This window comes from Micrasema longulum, unplaced genomic scaffold (assembly GCF_059751315.1).
Source record: "Micrasema longulum isolate JH-2025_06_02 unplaced genomic scaffold, ASM5975131v1 h1tg001519l, whole genome shotgun sequence".
NCBI lineage: Eukaryota > Metazoa > Arthropoda > Insecta > Trichoptera > Brachycentridae > Micrasema > Micrasema longulum.
The window spans coordinates 164,596-187,706 of record NW_028278702.1 but is presented as its reverse complement, the minus strand read 5'-3'; the positions used below and the strand labels follow the sequence as shown (position 1 = coordinate 187,706).

The 23,111-nt window shown below is 31.5% G+C and overlaps 2 protein-coding genes across 3 annotated transcripts; one reads left to right on the top strand and one right to left on the bottom strand.

Moving 5' to 3' along the window:
* Positions 1-6,053: 6,053 nt before the first annotated feature.
* Positions 6,054-14,903, bottom strand: LOC148275090 (WD repeat-containing protein 55 homolog). Of its 2 annotated transcripts, none has more exons than XM_088236183.1 (6): positions 14,654-14,903; positions 13,985-14,147; positions 12,300-12,613; positions 10,308-10,425; positions 8,127-8,301; positions 6,054-7,337 (listed from the first exon to the last, which is right to left on the bottom strand). In XM_088236183.1, the coding sequence occupies exons 2-6, from the start codon at positions 14,145-14,147 to the stop codon at positions 6,842-6,844; spliced, it is 1,266 nt and encodes a 421-aa protein (XP_088092309.1). In that variant the 5' UTR covers positions 14,654-14,903; the 3' UTR covers positions 6,054-6,841. The 2 variants fall into 2 exon arrangements, with proteins under 2 accessions (XP_088092309.1, XP_088092308.1); XM_088236182.1 differs by having other exon boundaries at positions 14,243-14,708.
* Positions 14,904-15,084: 181 nt separating this feature from the next.
* On the top strand, positions 15,085-21,722 carry Ccm3 (programmed cell death protein 10 Ccm3). The gene is made up of 5 exons (XM_088236184.1): positions 15,085-15,295; positions 16,229-16,406; positions 18,254-18,386; positions 20,338-20,499; positions 21,450-21,722. The coding sequence occupies exons 1-5, from the start codon at positions 15,224-15,226 to the stop codon at positions 21,532-21,534; spliced, it is 630 nt and encodes a 209-aa protein (XP_088092310.1). The 5' UTR covers positions 15,085-15,223; the 3' UTR covers positions 21,535-21,722.
* The last annotated feature ends 1,389 nt before the right edge of the window (positions 21,723-23,111 follow it).

The window sequence follows — 23,111 nt, the reverse complement described above, 5'->3', positions numbered from 1 at the left end:
AATATGGTCCATATTTAGACTAGATTGGAGTGGAATAATAGATTAGTTGAGTTGATTTCACTTGTAATTTCTATAATAAGTTATCTTCCGTTTTCGTCTGGGAGGTATCATTTGTAACTCCAGTAATGAACCTACCTAATCAAATGCCATTTGATTTTTAATTGCTGTTACGGCATTGACGGCGGTGATTTATCAAGTCCGTTGCCTAACTTGGGTAGATACGCTTATCCTTGTACCTTTTAACTCTTCAGCTTATTATGCTATTGTTTTGTGACTACAGTTATGAAGAGTTCACCTGCTATGGACGAATACTTCACACACCTCTTTTGTATTGTAATAGTCCCAATGATAAGCATTTATTTTCCGAAATGAAATAAAAAAATAATAATAGCGCCGGTTTACTAAGCATCTTTATATTATTGTAAAAATTGACAGCCTTAACGAAAAGATTAGAATATGTTCAGATTGAAGAACAATTAAAAAATTTAAATGTGTTTTTCTTTTTAAATTTGCGTTTAACATTAAATTGTTTTTTCAAAATATTTTCCCTTTGATTAAACATGATAACAATATTACGAGGAATACAATATTTAAGTACAGCTTGCCCACCACAAACCGCATACCGCATCTGAGGGCATAAGTCTTCTTGGCGGTGCTCACATTCACGGAAAAATTTCTGGTTGCCAAACGAAAAAAGCTGCCGTGTGATTTTAAAATGTCATCTTTTTATATATTTTTTAAAGTAGTATCTTTTTTTATTTGAATATTTCTGTATATTATGTATTATTTTTGTTTGTAAACCAACTAAATGCAGCTAAGGTGCAGCTTTTACAAGTTAGAGCAAATCAGTTTTTTTCATGTTTTCTTCAAACGGTCTATTATTTATGGTAATAAGCTAGTCCCTGATTTGTGGTTTTAAATTTACGATTTTTGGTTTCTTGGTGATTTTTACGAAGTGGTAGCTGACATTATTTATTATAATGATACTTCTTGGTGGTATGTTTGGTAACAATTTCTCGTTTATCCACTTGCTAAAATTTAAAATTAGAAAAACTCATATCGTCATGATAATTGCCACTTTTTGTTTCGAAAAGCTCCCCGAAAGAGCTCTCTGTAATCTGGTAGTCTTAGCATCTTTGTACTGAAAGAAAATAATTCAGAGGTACATAATTTTATTTTATTATAACAGTAATACGTGTAAAAAAATATAACTAATTTTGAAGATGTTTTTAAATTGACTTAAATTTATTGTCTTATTTAATGATTCTTCTCATCGTTTCTTTAAATTCCTTAAAATATGTATGTGTATATTTATGTTTTTGTTATTTTATTTTATTTTTACATCTGAGTATGTTTTTCATTCTTTATATTTATTCTTAACTTATAATTACTTTTACATTTTTTTTAAACTTTAATTTTAATTTTTAAACAACTTCTGTTTATGTTTTTTCCTTCTCTTTTTTGTGCTTTAATTAATAACCTTACATATAATTGCTTATTAATATGGAAACTTCACTGGTCCATTTGAGTTAAGTCTAACTGTGTAAAATATATAACTATATAACCGTACTGTATGTTTCCTAAATAAAAGAAAATAAAAAATAAAAATAACAAATAAAGTATACAGAGAATAAAAGCAATGACAAATATCCACAGAAATACATGAAATACTCGTACAATACATGTTAGTGTGTTTGTGTAAGTGTGTGAGAGAGTGGGTGAGTGGGTGTGTGAGCGGGTGTTGTAATGGATTGAGGGTGGACATGTGTGTAAATATTGTTGCACAAGTGTAAAAAATATATAAAATATGAAGAATTAGATATAAAATAAGATTTTATTTTAGAAACTACTAAGTATAAGACAAAAAATTGTGTTTTCAAACGGATCAATAGAGGGAAAGTTCAAATTATACTCACGGGCTAAACGTATAGGTGGAGAGTTCTAGGCATAGTTCGTACGAACTGCTGGCGCTTGAAATAGAGAGCTCGACGTGTGACGGGTTCGGTAGCCAGGGGCATTTAATGACAATTCTGACATAAGAGCCGGGCTATCAAGGCGTCCACTAAGTATGTCATAAAGGACCCCCATGTCTATCTAATAGTAGACAGCGATCTTCTAAACTAAGCAAGTGGTGCTTTTTGCAGGAATCGGTATACCTGCATTTCCAGTTAAGATGTCTAAGAAATGTTCATTGAATTTTCTCGAACCTTTCTTTATGTGTGACATATTGTGGAGACCAAACAGAAGAGGCATACTCGAGCAAATTGCAAACTTATATATGCAAACTAGACTATTTTAATACACGCGATATCTTTAAATACCTGACATGTACGAAGTACCAAAAAATATTCACTTCATTGGATTGAGAAAAGAGGGAAGTAAGTTCTAATATCTAAGTACAGGAAAGTGACATAATATACATACATAATATAATAATAATATATATAGGCTTAGTCTGTAGGTATATATAATAAATAATATTTTTTTGTCACTTTCCAACCCAACCCAACAAAGAAATGCAAAAACAAATTTATTTGATGGAGTTATAATAATTTATTATTTTGTAGTGATCGGGAAGATCGCACGCCGTTTTTTATCAGGAATGGCACACGTTCGTTCTAAAAAAAATGTGTATAAAAAACGAATTTCAACCTGCGTCAGATAATAATCAACCATATAAAGTAATAAAAATGTTGTATCTCATAAAATTAAATATGATATTGCTAAATAAGGTCGTTTATAAAAAGTAACAGGCGCATCTAACGAGAATCTCGCTAATCACTGTTATTAAGTATAACGGAGTGCGAAAATTGGGAAGGGCGGTAACGGGATCCATTGTAATATTTTTTGTTCCTAAAATCTGTTAAAATGATGACAGGTTGGCATCATCCCATTAAAAAAATCAAAGGTGCTATAATCGCCATAATCCAATCATTTCTCCCGCTGTCGCTGGCTGTATTAGATACTCATAATTTAGGGAATTCTTCGGCCAGGCTACCTTTAATACCTCCCCAAACCAGGTCTTTGGAATTAAAATCTGCATGGTAAGGTGGAAGCCGTAAAACATCATGACCGTGTGATTTTAAAATGTCATCTATTTTATATATTTTTCATTGATTGTAAACCAACTAAATGCAGCTAAGGTGCATCTTTTACAAGTAAGATCAAATCAGTATTTTTTCATGGTTTCTTCAAACGGTCTATTATTTATGGTAATAAGCTAGTCCCTGATTTGTTGTTTTAAATTTACGGTTGATAGTTTCTTGTTGATTTTTATGAAGTGTTAGCTGACATTATTTATTATAATGACACTTCTTGGTGATATCTTTGAAAATAATTTCTCGTTTATCCACTTGCTAAAATTAGAAAAACTCATATCGTCATGATAATTGCCTCTTTTTGTATAGATTTAAATATTTACAGAGGTCCTGGTACAAATTCAAATTCTCCGCCTGCGTTCACCTCTTTGCGAATTTTTTTTTCACTATTGGTATTTTTGTCGTATTGCTCCCTTACGAAAATCGTCACAATAATTTTATCCTTATGTGGAACTAGCTTTCCTTTTGGAGTTAAAAATAATGCATGTCTTGTCGTAATTTTCAACATTTTACCTTCACGTTATATTCTTTGGATATTGCAGATTAAACAATGTCTAATACAGTCCACAAAATATAGCTTGATTAGAATGACAGCTCTCAAACTAGTTTCATTAGTGATGGGAAATTACTGATCACTGATCAAATCGATTGTATCAGTTATCTCATGCAATCATGAAACTCTGTTTCCGAAAATTGATATATGAAACGCAAAAACAACCTATTATAGTGTGTTTTACACAATTATTCACCAAAAAATGAGACATTTATACTTTTTTCATGAACAACATCAAATTAATTCTTTTTTGATTTGATCAATTTACATTGATCAATTTGTTCCATCTCTAACGTTTTTGCAAAATGATGTAACCTTGTAAGAACGTCGTTAATAATTAGGTTTATTTTAGTTTTCTTTTAGTTTTAAAGCTGATTTTATACATTAATTTTGATTTATGTTTCAAGCATTGTATTAAAAAAATAAATTGACACGCCAGATACAAATGATTTTTCGTGTGTCAATATAAATAACTCCTTTGACGTTACTACAAAGTTATGTCGTCACTTTTTCTGACAACTGTCATTCTAATCATGTTACATTTTAAGGACTATAATCCTTGTTATATTTCCGAAAAATAAAAATTAGTACGTCATATTCGTTTTTTACCGAAAATTAATAAAATAGTAAAATACCTACCGTATTTTACCAAAGCCCAGTTTCTCGACGTCCTAGACGACCGCTGCTAATTTAGTTGGTAGTTCATATCCGAACCACGAGATGCGAACTTGACTTGTGAGGATACACAGGAGCTGGCAGCCGACCGAGATGCCCGGAGAATCTTTGCGAACACCATATGCTCCAACTAGGTAGCGGACATAGAATGATGATGATAACTTTTGGTAGGTCAACTATTAAATAATTAGTAAAAAGTTAGTGCAAATACCGCTTTTCCGCTATTTTGATAAACTCTATTTGATGTTCAAACGTGTAGGTAGGTATATTGGAAAGTATTGATCAGAAGAAAAAAACGATTTTTTAGTAAATTTTATTTTCTGACTTTCATATAATTTTTTTATAAAATCCATAGGGACGTAATTATAAGCAAAACAACTTCATTTTTTCAAAATTTTGGCATGAGCGGTGGTGGTTCAAGGTCACAAACTTAAGGTTTTATTATTATTGGTGACAGACAGTGATATGACGCATTTATTACTAAAAAGGATGAAATCAGTGCATTAGAAGAATCATCAATGCAGGCACAAGCTTCATGCACTTATATTCATCAACTTTTGCATCAGATCTAATCTTCGCCATGGGATTCCATGCACATAGGACACGTTGTCACTTCTTCATCAGTGTAGGAGTTTTCTTTTTGTTTTTTTTTTATTATTTAAAGTAGGAAACTTTTGCTTCGTTTCACAGCTTCTATTTTTTGCCATTTTTTTTTTAGTAGCACCTTTTTATATGGCAAATCCATAAAAAAAAACACTTTTCTCTGCTTTACAGCGTCATGTGGTAGCCCTTAGTTTTGAAACTTGAGGAATCGTGATAGTTCTGTGATAAGCACCTTAAAATTTTCCACTGATCTTGTTACCAAAGGGATATCAGAATTTTCATGACGGATTGATTGAGATGTTGAAAGCTCAGATTCTGACTGACGGCACAGATTCTAACGATCGAGAAAATGTAGGCTCAAGTTCTAATAGACGAAAATTTTATGGCTTAGGTTCTGGATGACAGGAAGTTGGCAGCTCAGATCCTGATTATTGGGAAATTATTGGCTCAGGTTCTGATTGACGGGAATTTTATAGCTGAGATTCTGAATAGTATGTTGCTTCGGATGGTGTCTTATTTTTTTCTGTCTGTAATATCCCATAAAAAAAATCTAAATCATCAAAGATATTTTTATTAGACGGGTGAATACAGATGCAGCAAAATTCATAAACAGGGATGTCTGTTCGAGAAGCTCGATTAAAGGCAGAAGAGACATGCCCAGCAATCTCATATTTACTATCCGAAGGCCAGGATTCGCTCTCATACAAAAATAACATGCATCGTTGTAGGGATTTTTCAATGGTTTCCTAAAAGTGCGATCAAGTGGTTGTAATTTATGGGTACCTAGTGCGCGAGGGTATACTGAAAATATTAATGTGATGCTTTCGGAAAAAAATTAATGACATCTAAACCCTCGTGACTCAAAGGGAATCAAAGGACTTTGCTATGTTGGGTCCGTATGTTTCGAAAAGTGGTCAATCCATTTAAGTCATGTTTCGGAGTTCATCCAGCCACTTGCCTGTGCTTCAGCTGACACGAGCGTTGATCGTCATCCTGTCGTTCAAACCAACGATTGATTTTGTCTTTCCGCGGCAACCCGCGGAAAGACAAAATAAATTGGCCTCCAGCACTCATTGCAAAAGTTTTTTAACTTATCTTACATCCTAATAATAAAAATACGTATATAGTTTTATTCCACTTTTATTTATAATTTTTACCTGTGACCGGGTTTTTTCATGACCAACATCGTCATACTGACGTCAGTAAATTTTGTTTACAAAATCTACATTTAATTTACTGTTCATTTTTTAGTCTAAAATGATTGTATTAACCCTTTGATCCCTGAACATATATTTAGTTTAGTAGAGTTTTTGAACTTCTTTTTTAGTTGTGTTGTAGCTTGAAAACGATTGTAGTATATTTATCTTGTTTTTTTAAAACTCCATTTTAAAAAATGGCACAATTTTGTACCGTCAGGGAATTGCAATACAAAAAAGTTATTTTTTCAATAAGACATATTTACAAAAATAAATTAAAAACCAACATTATAATCGAACAAAAATATTGCACATAAAAAAAGTTACATGCCATTTTAATAATAATATTGAAGTTTGTAAAGGGTTGGTAATTTTACACAACCAAACGGATGACAGCTCTATGCAAAACTGATCCCCAGGAGTCATTTTTTGGAACTAATTACTTCGAAATTGCCGAAACTAGTAAAAAAAACGTCAAAATATGTACAGACAGTAATTAGTTACATCAAATGCATTATCAAATAAGAGATATACGAATTATTTTACACCAGGAAAAATTTGTACTGTCAGGGAGCAAAGGGTTGAAGACATAAATAATATCAATATGTGTTCTTTATTTTCTTTGTTAAATACACCAATAGATTAAAGAGATTACAATAAATATTCATAATAAGATAACTTGTTTTTCATTTAAAATTGGTAAATATGAATATAGTTTAGGTCATTCCAGAGAAGAAATCTGAAGCATTTCTAGCCTTGCTAGAGGGAAGGTTGTTTCGCAAGTCCTTTCTTTTGTTTTGCTTTTTATAAGAAGTGTTGATTTCCATGTCGTTGAAGTAGGAAATATTCCAGAACTTTATGTCATCATTGTGGGAGCACGAGGCTATGTAATTCCCGGAATTGCAGATATCCATTCTCTCCACAGAGATTGAGTGCTGACCGACCACTCCCAGGTGCTTGTGGGGGAAGAGGTGTGTCGCCCGCAGTATTCCGTCCTCACCTGACATGATAACAATGTTCTCCGTAATCGGTACCATGCAAGATATTGATTGCTTCGGTCCAGCGTACTCATCGCTATGAAGACCAAATTCTCCCCAGTTGAAGAGGTACATTTTTCCTTTAGATGTGCCAGCTAATATTTTGGTTTCATCTTTGAATAATCCCAGGCAAGTAAGTTCACACTCATACTCATTGGACTGAACGTGGATTTTCCTGTGAATTTAAATTAGAAAGATGATCATTGAATAGAACAAGTTTCATTAGATGTGAAATGGTAATGATGTAATGTGACTCAAGATCTTGTGCATGATTTGACCCAATGAATATTAAATCCTGGAATACACAAATTGGGTGAAATCTGTGATCAAATTCAGAAAAATGAAAACACGCCTAACTTTTCAACAAATATTTAAATCAAGATCTGGGCGCACATCCTGTGATAATTGTCTATCCATGTTATTTAAAAAACCCGATGTTGATTTTTGATCGGAGAAACTATATTGTTAGTTGCCAGTAGTTGCGTCGTTACAAGATAGCTCGTTTTGTCAACTGTGAAACTGCCAGTTATCTGTCATGGCACTGAAAACATCTACGTACTGCGCATGCTTACATTCAATTTTCAATCCTAGAAACTGTCCAATGTAAAACAGCAAATAAAATGGCCCAAGATTTGGCACAAGAATTATTGTACAAAAAACTGCACACGATATTGCGCAGGATCTTGTACCATTTTCTTACCAACGTAAAACAAGCTATATGCAGAAAACTATAATTGGCCATATAATTTTGGTTTATTTGTAAATACTATTTATTTTTACTGTCGTTTTTACTAAATAAATAAATAAAACTTATTGCCACAAACATGTTTGCATCACAGATATTTTTTTTCTATAAACTGTAGACAGTTTATAGTAATATTTATTAAAATGTATATTATTTATGCACCTTTGCATTATATCACTTGCATTTGAAAAAAAAACTACGAGCATATGTAACACTAACCATGCGGTCATATTAATGGTGCTGAGGGACCCATCCCCTCCACTACAGACCAAATATTTAGCTGCAGAGTTTGTTATCATATCTGATATGTAATCTTCAGAAACTCTCAAGGAGAATATAGGGATAGTCCGTTTTTCTCTGATATCCCACATTCTGACGTGGCCATCATCATCTCCTACAAACAATAAACAAATTTTATTATCATTTATCACTTGAATTTTGGTAGGAAAGGGTGTTCATAAATTCTAAAAGTCTGCCTAAAATACGCTCGTGCAAGACCTGTTAACTGAATGGTTAACTCTGAAAGTCTGCTAGCTCAAACAAATACACACGTGGCGGTGTTGGGTCAAATTAGACTCAGTTATAAATGTCCCCTTTTAGGCATATTTGTGAGTTTTGCAATAATTTTTTTTCATCACAGTATGTTCTGAATCATGAAAGGACGTGTGGTAAAGTTTTTTGTACAATTTTTTCATGATTTAGTTAAGGAAAATAAAGTACGAAAATTACTTTACACATAATCGATAATTTAGAATATTGCCGGGTCTAATCGAACCTATCTCCGGTAGATATAAGTTAAAAATGTATTTGGCTATGTCAATTAATAAATCTGTGATGTAGAATGCAGTTTAATGAGCGAAATAGAACCAGAAACCTGGATGTGAATTTTAGACTAGATGACTATTCTCAGGTAAAAATCATGGAATGTATTGCTTAAGGTCCCGGGTTCGATTCGCAAGGTCAACATGCAATATTTGTTTAATATTGTTTTTTTACTGCAATATTTCAATATTCATAAATTGGCAGCTGAAACATACGCTGCATTTGGTGTACCAATGAAGTGCCCTATGTACCATCAGGTGCAAATAGCATATCATAGTATTTATAAAAAAGATACTTTTGTGCCAATTAATTCATTGAAAGTGTACCTAATGGCAAATGATTGAAATTCACAATGCTATTATTACAATGAGCCACAAAAAAAAGTCACAAATCTGCATTTCATACAATGTCAAGATATTCTCAGAATGTTAATAAATAAAGCAGTCAACATTAAATTGTGTCAATTGAAATTAAAAGCAAAGCTAAATAATAACAAAAATTTCTCTCATGGTAGTGATTCAAAACCCAAACCAGTAAAAAGTAGCATTTACACGTAAACCAGGATCCGACATATTGTCCACGTGTAAACAACAATTTGTAGGACAGGTCACAGAGACATAGTCACAGAGAGAGATGGGCAGGCTATCTCCGCTGGACAATGATAACCCCTGACACCTCGTAAATATATACAGTACCATAGGACAATTGTAACTTGCTCAACGCGTACGTGTCGCTCCCGTGAATTTTTTAGTTCGTCCTTTAACAATTCCAATACATCTTGTTATAAAAGAAATAATATTTTTCGCAAACTCGCTCATAACAAATGTCGCTGTGTATTTATTTTCGCAATTTTAGTATTATCTCAGAGTCCTGTTTTGCTTGGTTGACTGTTCACGGAGCTGGGACAAGACAATATTATCCTATCTATTGCATTGTCCTTGTGTAAACGGTACTTAAACATTAAAATACAATATTTCAAGATTATATTGTTGCTGATTAGTAATTATTTACTTGACTTTGAGGCTTTGTGGAATAATATTATACCAGAGTTTTTTTTTTTTTCTCCTCTTGTTGAGTAATTGAAGATATAAGTGGATGATGGCGTTATGTCCCAATTTTTTTTTAAATGTACGTTTTTAAATAGATGAAGATTTTATGTACAGCCCTTTCATATAAAACCAACTACAGCATCAAAAAGTAGCAGATAACTAATTTTGAGAGCGAACTAAGGTGTTGTGTTAACTAACTATATTTATCAATAATTGTACTGGTATTTAAAACTTGAACCCCAAATGTCTCGGGTTTTTGTCACATAACACCTTTATCCACTAATGTCTCCAATTAATTATGCCTAATTAATATTTTCTGCCTTACATAAACAAATGAAGAGATCAAAATTTATTAGTATTTTCATATTTATTTACTAAACATAATGTTATAAAATCTTTAAAAAATTTAATCCATTTTGACCGGGAATTCTGTACAAAGATTATGTCAATTTTATCTGTATCATCTCCCCAGAACAAAAATGTGTATTATGTACAATCGTAAAAAATAAATATATACTTATTAAAATACCTGTGGTGATCAAATTTTCAGAAATGACTTTCAGAGAGTATATAGGAAACTCGTGAGCTTCGTCATAATATCCTTTAAGTTTACCAGTTTCCATATCAGTTAATACAATACTTTTGTCCTGAAATAAAATTACATTATTATTTATCAAAATGTTTTTGTCTATATATAAAATTTTTGGGCAGTTTTGTTTTTAATTTCTGCATTTCTAGTGGCGAGCATTACCTTATTTTTTATATGACTGAACAAAAGTTTATAAATATTGTTAACTGACTTAACAAGTATGAAATTATCTATGTCAGAAACATAAATCTGTCATATTATATCATAGTAACATTATAAACTAATAATTTGTGTGCGTGTATTTTTTATGGATTTATAAATAAATACAAATTTATAAAACCACGGATACAATTTATTTTACTTAATAATTTATTTATTTTTTAAATGTAAATTGTAAGTTTTCTTTTTTTTAATGTTTTTTTAATATTATAACAATAGTTTAATGGCAGATACGGCTTAAATTTAGACAGTGGAAACATTACCAAACCCTTATAAGTTAATTAACCCAACATTTGTAAAGTTCTATTGAAAAGGATTGCTTTTGAACACTTTATTTATGCTTGGTTAATAACCACAGCTTTGATTTGAGTGTTAAAGAGCAATTTGTAATTAACTCTTTTTTCAATCACAACTTGGGTGGAAAAAGTAATAATATATACATAATCCTATGTTTACAAGTGTCAACATAATATGCCTGTTTATATATAATATAGAACAGGCTGAACCATGTTAGATAGAGACTATCCTAACCAGAGAACGCTCCGTATTCATTTTCTAATCCAATAGTTTATATAGATTCTCTGGTATTTAATAGGCATACTTATTTAATTACTAAAACTAATTTATAAAAATAAAATAAATGAATTTGTAGATACAAGTGTTATTAAAACTTGCAGAAAAGTTTTTTTTTTAGTTACACCTAGGCGGATGAAGAATACAGTTCTGTGTGTGAAATAGAACCAGAACCCTGGACTAGTGTTTTCAACTCGATGGCTGCTCTCAGGTAAAAAAATCTCAAATAAGGAAATTAAGTGCAGATAGGTCTGCCCCGTTGTGAAGTGGTTGGCGCATTCGAGGTCTCAGGTTCGATTCCTGGGAAGGTTGACATGAAAGATGGTTTTACACTGCAATATTTCATTGTCCCTAAACTGGCACCTGAAGTGTAAGACTGATCACCTCACCCCCATGTTACAGATGATCAATATATGCTGCATTTGGTGTATTAATACAGTCCTCTGCACCACACAGTGCATGATACCCAAATTATTAGATATTTTTTACAAGTAATAAAGTAATAAATAAAATAAGTGAATTTTGTAAAGGCTCTATTTATGTATGCTAAACTAAACAAAGTGGTCAAAATTGTTATATTACGATTACATATCTTTGAAAGCAGTACGCACATTGTTTATTAATTGAAGACATGAGTGGATAAAGATCATATGTAACAAAAACAAAAAGCAGAGATATCTGGAGTTACAGTTTTGAACGCCAGTAAAATTATTGATAATATAACGCCTTCATTCGCATTCAAAAATGCTTTTCTACTATTTTTTTTATGATGTAGTTGGTTTTATGTGAAACATGGTACATAAAATTTTTATCTATGTAAAAATTACATTTTTGAAAATTTGCAACATAACGTATCCATCCACTCATGTCTTCAATTATAGCTTGTGATCAGTATTATGTCATAAGAGGTTAAATAAAACTTTCTTTAACCTCAAATGTTGATGACATCGGCAAGTCCAAATACAATGACCGTAAATAAATTAATAAATACATAAGTACACAAAACTTATTTTTTTAAATCACTCTTTAATAAATACACTAGGAATAAGATATACTGGACTAAAAATCGAACATCGGATTACCGTTCCAAAGTCCACATCACAAGTCGACTACAAGATATAAATTAACTTGATTGGTCACCTTAGATGTGCTAAATAGAGTATTTCCATCATCACTGAACTCAATATCTCTGCAGGCCTTGGAATGTAGTTCATGCGTTGCAACCAGTTCATTGGCTTCATTAGTGTACTTGTAAATATACACATCACCCGTGATGGAGCCAACAGCCAGGAGATCGTTAACCGGGTGGAAACACAAGTCTACTATACAATCCTCCGTGGTGATATCGGGAGGATGATCTCTTTGCATTTCTTTAGCTGCTTTGATAGCCTTGACTAGCTCATCATTTTCATCTTCTACCTCCGGCTCTTTTACCTCTTCATTCTCATTGGCTTCTGGCGAGGAAACAAAACAAAACTCTGAATTAGGCAGTATTGAAAATGGATAGATTTTATAAAAGTAATCCTAATTACCAAAACCCAAATATATTACAAAATAATCAATAAAACTCATTCTCAACTTTAAGATTAAGGTAAAATGTAGAATTTAAAATAAATTTATGTTGGTATCTGAAACAATGTTCCATTATTTTGAAGTGTATTTTAATGAAATATAGTTGAATTGAATTTGTTGCATACAGTCCTTTGAATACTACGACATTTAAGTTTGAACACAACATATTTTCGGTGATTAGATGATAGAAATTTATTTAATCATTTACAAAAACATAATTTAATGCCATTAGACTCTTTGTGCTTGATTTACAGAGAGATTTCACTTCTTCCATAATATGGCAACATCTTCACAAACATGAACACAATTTGACTGATCTGTATTTTGAGCATTGGAGCACAATGATGATACATCCTCATTGTTTCCTATGCGCCCGTATTATGGCAATACGCTGTATCTATAGATACAGCATTTTGGCTTAGCAACGCTCAATCAATTCTATTAGTCAAGTTACATTATACAAACTTACTTTTATTTCATTTTTTTCCTTACTTCCCAAGAAATTGACGATGACAGTGTCATAAGTGGCGAATTGACAATGACAGTGTCATATTTATGGCGAACTTTTAATAGTGTTAAAGTACTAACCAAATCATTAAACATAGATTTATTTGCGATTCATCATAATGACATGCGGCATTTGCTTTTGAAATAATTTGTAGAGTTTTTTCTTTTTTTTTGATTTACATTAGATTACTGTTCATTTTATGTTTGAGAATATTTTTTAACTTACTGTGGTGCTACTTGTGAAAACCTGTAATTGGCTTATTTGTAATTTGTTTTGTTTTATATATAAGATAAATATAGCTGGTTATCTGGTTATCGAAATAATTTTTTTTTTTTTTTAAGTGCAAAAAAATTCATAAAATAACAAGGACAACCTCACAAATACGCTGGTTTGCCATTACAGCGCCATTGTCATGCGGAAGATGTTTGAGTTACAGCGTATTGCCTTTTTAAAGCCAACAAAACAAATCAGAAATATGAATGAATAGAAAAAATGGCTTAGAGAGGCTTGTAAGCAGGTGGGTAAAAGAGGATATGGATCTAAAAATATAACACAACATCCAAACCAATAGAGAATAAATACTTATTGGATTTTTTCTTGCAACTGGTGGGAATCAAACCAGCGATGCCAGTTTCACAGTTGACTGCCTAACCGACTGCGCTACGGTGCCTGTCATTATTTATGTTTCTTTCGCTACTGTTTAGTTGTCATAATAATAATAACATTAAATGTTAAATTGATTTACCCTCTTCGGCCAACAATTCCTCATTTTCAGAATCTGAAGTCTCGTCAAATTCTGAGCCCACAGAACTCAAGTCACTTTGATTATTGACATCAAATTCATTGTCTTCCACAATAAGTTCTTCTTCTTCATCTTTTCCATCCAGTCCTTTTTTATTTATACCCATCTAAAATGAATCATGTTTAATTTAAAATAAATTAATGTAAACACAACAAAACTTAATCACTTATTACGAATATCATATATATATTGTCATTATACCCCAGATTCCTGGAGCAGCAACCACAAATCTTTGTCCATTACGACTTTTTCAAAGATTTTATCAAGTTTACTACTCCTACAATGTACAATCGATCACGACTTTTCACGACCTTTTTCTACCTCGGAGGGAAATCAACCAATTAAATATTTAGAGAGAGATGGGTGCATTTGCAACGAAAAATCAATAACAGAAATCAGAAACAGCTGTTGTATTTACAAATGAAAACGTGCATGTTCTGCTGTTTTGTATATTTGCACTAGCTAGATAATATTTATATTGTATAGGACAGATTAATAAACATTGAAGGAAAACACATTGTGTTGTTAACAAAAAACTAGAGCAAACATTACACTTCATATGAAGAACTATTCATATTATAATTGTATGTAGGTAGTAGCAATCAATGTCACCTTAAATTTTCGGCGCGACGCGGCGGTATAAAACTGATAGAAATACGATTGAACTAAGATTTCTTCTTGTAAAACAACGATATACTTAGATAGAATAAGACTGCAGACAATTAGGTTTTGATATTGAAAAATTAATGTTAAAGAAAACAAGACCACAATATCAAAACATAACCTCAACTAAATTCTTGCGTTTTACACATATACACAGATTCGCATACATTCCTAGTTCTTAGAATATGTGAATTGATGTGAATATTCAGAATATTGACGTCCGTCTCTGACATAAACGTAAACCAACTAGTTGCCATGTAATAAATTACCAATTACTAGTTCTTAAAGAAAATTTAAACAACTTGGTATCAAACTTTGGAAGGCTTATTCAAAACACATCATTGTCTATGACCTCCTAGCTTGCTTTCGTCGTCTATGCATTTTCATTGGAGATTTTGATTTATGACAGAAGGCAAGTCTCCTTCAAGACTCGATTGTGACATATTATTTATTTTCATTTGGACGATTGAGCAGATATAATTTTTCTTTGACGAAGTGTTTAAATTTAATTTATTAAGGATGACAATGGGAGATGAAACTCCTGTAACCTCACTTGTTCTTCCAGTATTGATACGCCCTGTTCTTACACAGGTTAGTAGAAACCATTTTCGTGTCAACATCGAATTCCAGCGTTCAAATTGCCAACCATTTAAACATGCTATAGATTTCTATTTTGCAGATAGATCTAATTATTCTATCAAACATCATGCACATATTATAATCAGACCCGTTCGTAGCTTCAGTGTTTTTTTTTATAAATATAAATAATGTAGTTTAATGCTTATGTACCACACCCTACCATAATATGTTTTAAAATTAATTTGTAATTCAACGTTTTAAGTATAAAATGTTTAAGAATGTTTTACCCAAAATACAAATTAAAACTATTTTCAATTTCCTTAAATGTACGAAACAAACAGCGCTTATGGCAAACCAAACACAATGACTTCAACAATGTTTTGAGTATGTCCAAATGTTTGAAGACAGGCTGGATTTTCTCCCTAGGGAGTTATTAAGATTAAATATTTTTTTCAGCAGAGAAGAAAACAAAATTCAACAGATGGAAGAGTTGCAAAGATGTGGATGTTTAAACATAGCAGAATAGTGAATATTAATATAACTAAAATGACAAAAAAAATTGTAGTTGCCAAAAACAATTTTATATTTTGGGCATATGTGCTTAAAATATTGTTAATGGAAAACTGACTTACTGAAAAAACGATTCTTAATGAAAAAACAAATATATTTTTTATAAATAAATCAGGTGTTTCCTAGTACATTAAATAATTTGAAAAGAAACCTTCATGTAGATAAAAAGTTCCCATTCTATTTTTGCTTTGCAAAAAAGACAACAACAGATGCCAATAAAACCTCTTGTGTAAAAGTTTCCAGTTTTAATTAAATATATAGACATTAAAAAAATTAGAAAGGCTTTAAATCAATGACAAGTCAAAAGCCGCACTCAAAAACTATCCATCTGTGATGATGAGTCTAACTATCTTGAATTTAATTTTATATTTCTAGTTGGAAAGATGTGACATCGGGGCCTCACAGACCCTGAGAACTGCTCTGGCTCGTGCGGAAGCAACTATCCCAGGGTTGAGCTATGACCTGGTTCTTGGTATTCTGCGCAGAGCAGATATGTCTGTCAACATGAATGAGAGTATCCTCAGACTACAGGGAAGCATAACAGAAGCTGATGGTAATTTGTCCTCATATATTTACTTTTAATTCCTTTTGTTTTCAATCCAACGGGTGGGTATCACATGTTTTTGAAAGCACAATTAAAACTATTGTTTTTTTATCTGTTGTTTTTTTATTATTATTATATGAGTCTTATTGCAAATATTCATATTTTCAATAATAAATTGAATATGTACATACATATTTTCTGTGCAATAAAAATTGTGTTAGTAATAATTTCATTTATTAATATACTGTTGCCTTTATATATGCATCAAATTCTTTGTCTAATTTATCTCTGTCCTCAAGACTTGCCTATGGATGTACTTGACTCATGTGTGATTAAATATTTAACGCTTTAATCCAATAATGATAATACTAGCTGATAATTTTAACAATATTCTGGATATCGTAATTAACAGCATGTAATTAATCATAATAATTGTTTTTATGAGGAAATTTGGGATAAATTCAAAATACATTAATTATTGACAAGAAAAATCAACTTACTGAACTCTCAATTTATTATAACAAATGTTTATGTAATCAATCTTGTTTCATGTAACTATATCTATGATTTAAAACATTTATTGCTTACAAAAGTAAACGTGGAATTATCACAAACCACTATTTTTTACTATAAATATGAGTTGATGTAGCATTGAATAAATTAAAATTGCTTATAATGTGGCATAAAATAAAGAACTTTTAAGGGCTTGTGCTTATTGTGTTTGTGCGTTGGGAAGGTAAATCAGAAAGTAAACTATTTCTATCTTAACCACTAAAAAATTCGAAATATTTACACAATTCAGTTTATCTACATTGATTTTATTTACATATAAATTACAATGTCGGTCTCGTGGTGTAGTGGCCAGCACGTTTACATACCAAGTAAGAGGTCTCTGACTCGATTACCGACATGGTTGACATGAAATATTTATTTTAAAAGATATTTTTACACTAGAATATTTCATAGTTGCTGGACTGGCACCTAAACCATTAGACTGGTCATCTTGCCTTCATGTAAAAAAAATGATGAAGATAGGCTGCGATTGGTATACCAATGCAATTCCCTATGCACCATTGGGCGCGGAAAGGGAATGATGATGATGATAAATAACTATTATCAACTTTGATTTTATTTTCTTAACTTGCCTATATATGTCACTAACAATGCTAAAAGTTAAAACAAAAAAAACATTTTTTACATGTGCACACCTAAAAAGGGTACTAATAGTTTTATGTAGAAATCGAGTGGAGAAAAGTCCGCTAAATGATGTTGTATTTTTCTTTCTACGCCTTAAAATTCTATTGAACATTATTTATTATCTCTCGTCTGTTTAACTCATTATTTTTTTGTAATATATATTTTTTATGTGTAAAATTTAATTTTTATTTGTATTTGTATTTATGTTTTAATTTTTATAATGATTTATTTATTTATGTTTTAGTTTTTATAATTATTTATATATTTATGTTTTATTTTTTATAATTGTTTGTATATTTTGTAATTTGTATTTATGTTTTGATTTTTTTTCAATATTATTGATTTCAATAATTGTTTCAGCGTCATTCGATGAAAAATCACATTTAACAAAAAAGTCCTGGCTTAACACAGGAAATTCTTAAGTCAGGACCTGAAACAAAGAACCTCTGTACATTGTTAAAACAGTCAAATAAATACCAAATTACTGTTTCATCAGATACGGTCCAAAATATTATAAAATCTGTATTTGCATGTTTTACAATGCATTTGCTCTGTATATACGACTCAATCTACTAGGGACTACTAAGAATTAAATATTTTAACTAAACTACACAATAATTTTGCTGTCCATTTATAACTTAATATTTAATTTGTTTTAGCTATTGAACTCCGACTGAACAGATCAGAAGATGCATTCCAAGAGTTGAATAAGAAGTCTGCTGCCCTCAAAAAAATTCTCAGTCGCATTCCTGATGAAATTACTGACAGAAAGACATTTCTTGAAACAATAAAGTATGTTCTGCAAATTAGATTTTTCAAATTTTCTTTGTGCTTACAAATTCCATACTGCGGTATTTTTCAGAAAAAAAAAATTGCATTATGTCAAAAATTTTATTTTATTTACCCGCATATTATATAGTTGACTAGAGAGAATGAGTATTACCAATTCGTCTATCCGTCAAAAACATATATTAATACAAGGGTCAGTCAAAAACTAATGCCTCTGCCTAATGTCAAGAAATTAAAATGCAATTACATAGGTTGAAAACCACACCATTGACTATTCATTTTTCAGTTCTCACTATAATCTCCGTCCATTTCCACAGTTTCGGTCCATCTTTTAACAAGGGCATGTATTCCATTGTGGTAATAGCACCAACTTTTGTTGTTGAATAATCGTCATCACACTGCCTTTACTGAGGGAGAGAATGTGACTCAATTCATCTGCAGTTATCCGGCGGTCACCACGAATGATGTCATCGAGTTGCTAAATGTTGCGTGGAGTCAATGCAGTTGACGACTTGCCGCTCCGCTTTTCGTCAGCCAAAGGTGTTTGTCCTTCAGCTTTGTTACAGCGACGAACCCATCGTCTAGCAGTACTGATGTCAGTGGATGTCCACTGTTGCATCATCGTACACATTTTTCAGTCTTTCATGAATGGAAATGGGCGTTTTACCTTTTTCATTCTAGAATTCAATCACTGAACGCTGTCTAATACAAATATAGATGTCGGCAATTTTGCAAGCGACTTCAGTGCCGCCACCTGTTGATGCAGAAAGTTACTGCTGCAGTAGATTGTACAAAAAGGTTTGGGGAATAGCACCAAATTTAAATTTTTAACTTAACTAACATTATTTAAGTAGAAAAAAAAGGAGACATTAGTTTTTGACTGGCCCTTGTATTTAGGAAATATTTTCAAATCATGAAATTATAAATTCATAGAATATTTTCAATATAACATTAATTTATATTTTTTATAAACTATTTGATTTAAAATTCAAACAGTTTGTTTTACTTTGTAATAACTTTAATGTTATTTTTCTCTGACTTATTTTAAATGAGGATTTATAAAAAAAAATGTACATAATTTGTGTATTTTTTAATTTAAAAAAAAATATTCCTCAAAATTAATACTGTCCCCATCAATGTGATCACCATTGAGTATTATGCACTTATGCCAGCATTTTTTCCAATCTTCAGAACATTTCTGGAATGCGTTCTTTGGTATACAGTTTCGTCAGCAATTCAGTCTATTTTCTCTATGGCAGTAAAACGTCATCACTTCACCTTTAGGAAAAGGAAAAAGTCGCAGGGAACCAAATCCAGTAACTATGGTGGCTGAGGCGTCAATGCGGTCTGTTTTTTTTGTCAAAAGCCATCAGGCGAAAGCACGGCACGAATTTGGCAGCCGCCCAAAACATCCTCAAAACGCTGGTGATAATCAATCCGTATGTGACACCAACTTCCTCTGTCACCCCTCTAACAGTGATTCAGCGATTGGCAAGCTCAATTTGTTTGATTTTGTGGATGTCATCAGTTGTCAATTCTCTTGGCCGCCCAGGCCTTGTCATCTTCAATGTCTTCACAACGAAATGTTTATACCAATCGTAAACAGCTGTTTTCTTTATGGCAAACTTTTTATAAGCGGTCTTCAACATTCTAACCATGGCACTGCATTTAATTTTGTTTTTAACACATAACCTTTGTTCTGTCATTTTCGCTCTCACCAAAACGCGTCTTACTAGTTTGTCTGTCAAAAACCAACTACGCTTCCATAATGGTAAAATATGTATGTTAAAAATAGGCTCTTGTCATATTTCAATTCCAAATTTAAATGTTCCATGTATTTTTTATCAAACCTTGTAATTTATTTAAAAGCTCTGCTTCTTTTGTTAGTTATTTATTTTACAACTAACTGTGTAATAATAATAATAATGCAATAAAAAAAATATTGACTTTCTAGAGAAATAGCCTCAGCTATTAAGAAGTTATTAGACGCAGTAAACGAAGTATCCACATTTACACCTGGAGCTGGGAAACAGGCATTAGAACAACGAAAAAGGGAATTCGTAAAGTATTCAAAGCGTTTTTCTAATACTTTAAAAGAGTATTTTAAGGAAGGACAGTAAGTATTTATTTCTTCTCAGTGTATTAAATTTTGAATCTTTTTAATAAAATCAGTAAAAACGGGAAAAAATATTAATAATCCACAATTTTGACAGTTTTTACAATTGAAATTTTTAAGACAGAATTTATAATCTGTTTATTATTAAATCTTTTTTTTTTTGCTTTATTATTAATATTTTTCTATAAATATTTCTGTCCAGAGTATATTATTGAAATAAACCTTCCGTGTTGACATTATTTGCGGCTATCGGCTGTTTATTTTTCATATTTTCCATGTTCACAAAAAAGCCACCACTACAATGGTATATTCTTAAATAAATGTATTTTACTGTACTAGATTTTTATAATATACATACATAAGATATGCCAAAATTCAATATTCCGACTCGTAGATTGAGAAACAATGAAGTACTGTTCATCGATCAGCATAGAACAAACTATGGCCTAAATTCTCCAATGACCCGCCTTTGTCGTATTGTTAACTCAAGACAGGATCTGGACTTTTTTGGTTTAAGTTTACAACGATTTAAACGAGCACTAAATAAATAGTCCAGATCTTGTCTCGATGTCCCTTATGTTTGTCAATGCTTCTTTCTTTTTTCTTTAAATGTTTTAAACTACTCTTTTATTTGTAATATTTAAACCTTATAAATTGTATACATGGACAATGTCCGTTAATAAATAAATAAATAAATAAATATGCCGAGAACTCTTTAATTTTTTGGTCTCATTCATTGTATGTATTATTATAAACTTAGCGATGTACAAACTGTAGAGGAAACAAGGTCTGTATGTAAAAATAGATTGGTGTAGAGTTCCATTTTCTCTTATTACTACGGGAAAACAATGTATAGTTTGTTTTTTTAAGAGCATTCGTTACTCTTACTTTATTAGAACACATTAATTCAATAATTTGTGTACTAATTGATTTCACTTTTATATTTTCAGAGCAAACGCAGTATTCATAAGTGCCTTATGTTTGATACATCAGACCAACCAGATCATTTACACTGTTAAAAATAAGTGTGAATAAATATCTAAACACAAGTACTTATCAGCATTCCATAATCATTCATGTTATTTTGTTTATTCCCATGTTTTTGTCATTTGACTTTAGATGTTATAACATATTGATAGATATATTTTATATAATATTTTATGTCAATCATTTGTGAAAATTATGATAGTATTCCAGAAATACAAATAAATTATTGTTAACAATTTGTTCGTTTTATTTGTATCATTTGTCTGTTGATGCTTTATCCCTCTGTCTCGTAATCTAGTGGTTAGTGTGCTTGCGTACTGTGCATAAGGCATTGGGTAGAATTTCTGACGAGGTTGACGTAAAATATTGATTTATAAATGTGTTTCTACACTGCAATATTTCATAGTCCTCTGCCTGAAACGTTAGACTGAGTACCTTGCCTCCATGCGACAAGTGATCAAGAATTGATGTGATTAGTGTACTTATGTGGTACTTTTTGCACAGCTATATACGGATGAGGATTAGAAAAGCTAATTATGAATATTAAGTTTCTGCACTAAAGCAGGTCACGCAACTTATAAAAGTGGTAAATTTGGTACAGACACTGACTATCCAGGCTTGAGAATAATCGTGAATTTTTTAAATCTCTCTGAAAATAAATAGTCCAGATCTTGTCTCGATGTCCCTTATGTTTGTCAATGCTTCTTTCTTTTTTCTTTAAATGTTTTAAACTACTCTTTTATTGTAATATTTAAACCTTATAAATTGTATACATGGACTATGTCCGTTAATAAATAAATAAATAAATAAAATGTGTGAGGCAAGCCATGAACATTGTTATGAACATTTTCCGATCTATAGTCCCCCAGCTTGGTTTTCATTAAATAATGTTTTGAGTATGTCCATATGCTTGCAGGCTGGCTAGATTTCCTCCCTAGGGAATAATTCGTATTTGATTTTGTTACAACAGAGAGGGAAAACATTTTTGAGAAGGGAATATGGAAGTCTAGGCATTTACGGGGCTGATGATATATCAGTGGCTGGTTTATGTGGCCACTTTACACACTATAACATTTACCATTCTGCCGTAGGTGTGTAAGCACCCACATTTCCTCTACTCTTCCATCTAATGACTTTGGTTTTCATTTTATATTTAGGTACCATCAAAGCATTTTTTTAAATGACAGTTTTTATATTATTAATATTTAAATCATTGTGGTCAAAAATTTTACTAAATGTTATCAAATATGTGTATATAACCACTTACCGACCAAATAAAAAATGGTTAAAGCTAAATTATATGGAAATATTTTACGTTAGGAAAGCTTCAAAAATTAATGTACCTTTGATCGATAATCAAACAACCTTTTAGTATAACCCATTATATGACGTTCCATTGTAATGGTCACTGTATACCTGTTAAACTCACGCCCCTTCCTTCATCCCCTCCCTCTGTTTTCAACTATTTCTCCCACAATATAAAATATTTTCATGACCTAATCAGTGCATGTAAGGGCTGCTTATTAAAATGCATGGCATGTTGGTTTTATATTTTTGTGCAACAACTATGGTGAAGGTGTATAGTGGGTTTTGCATGTTGGTTTAATTGGTGTCCTGACGAAAAG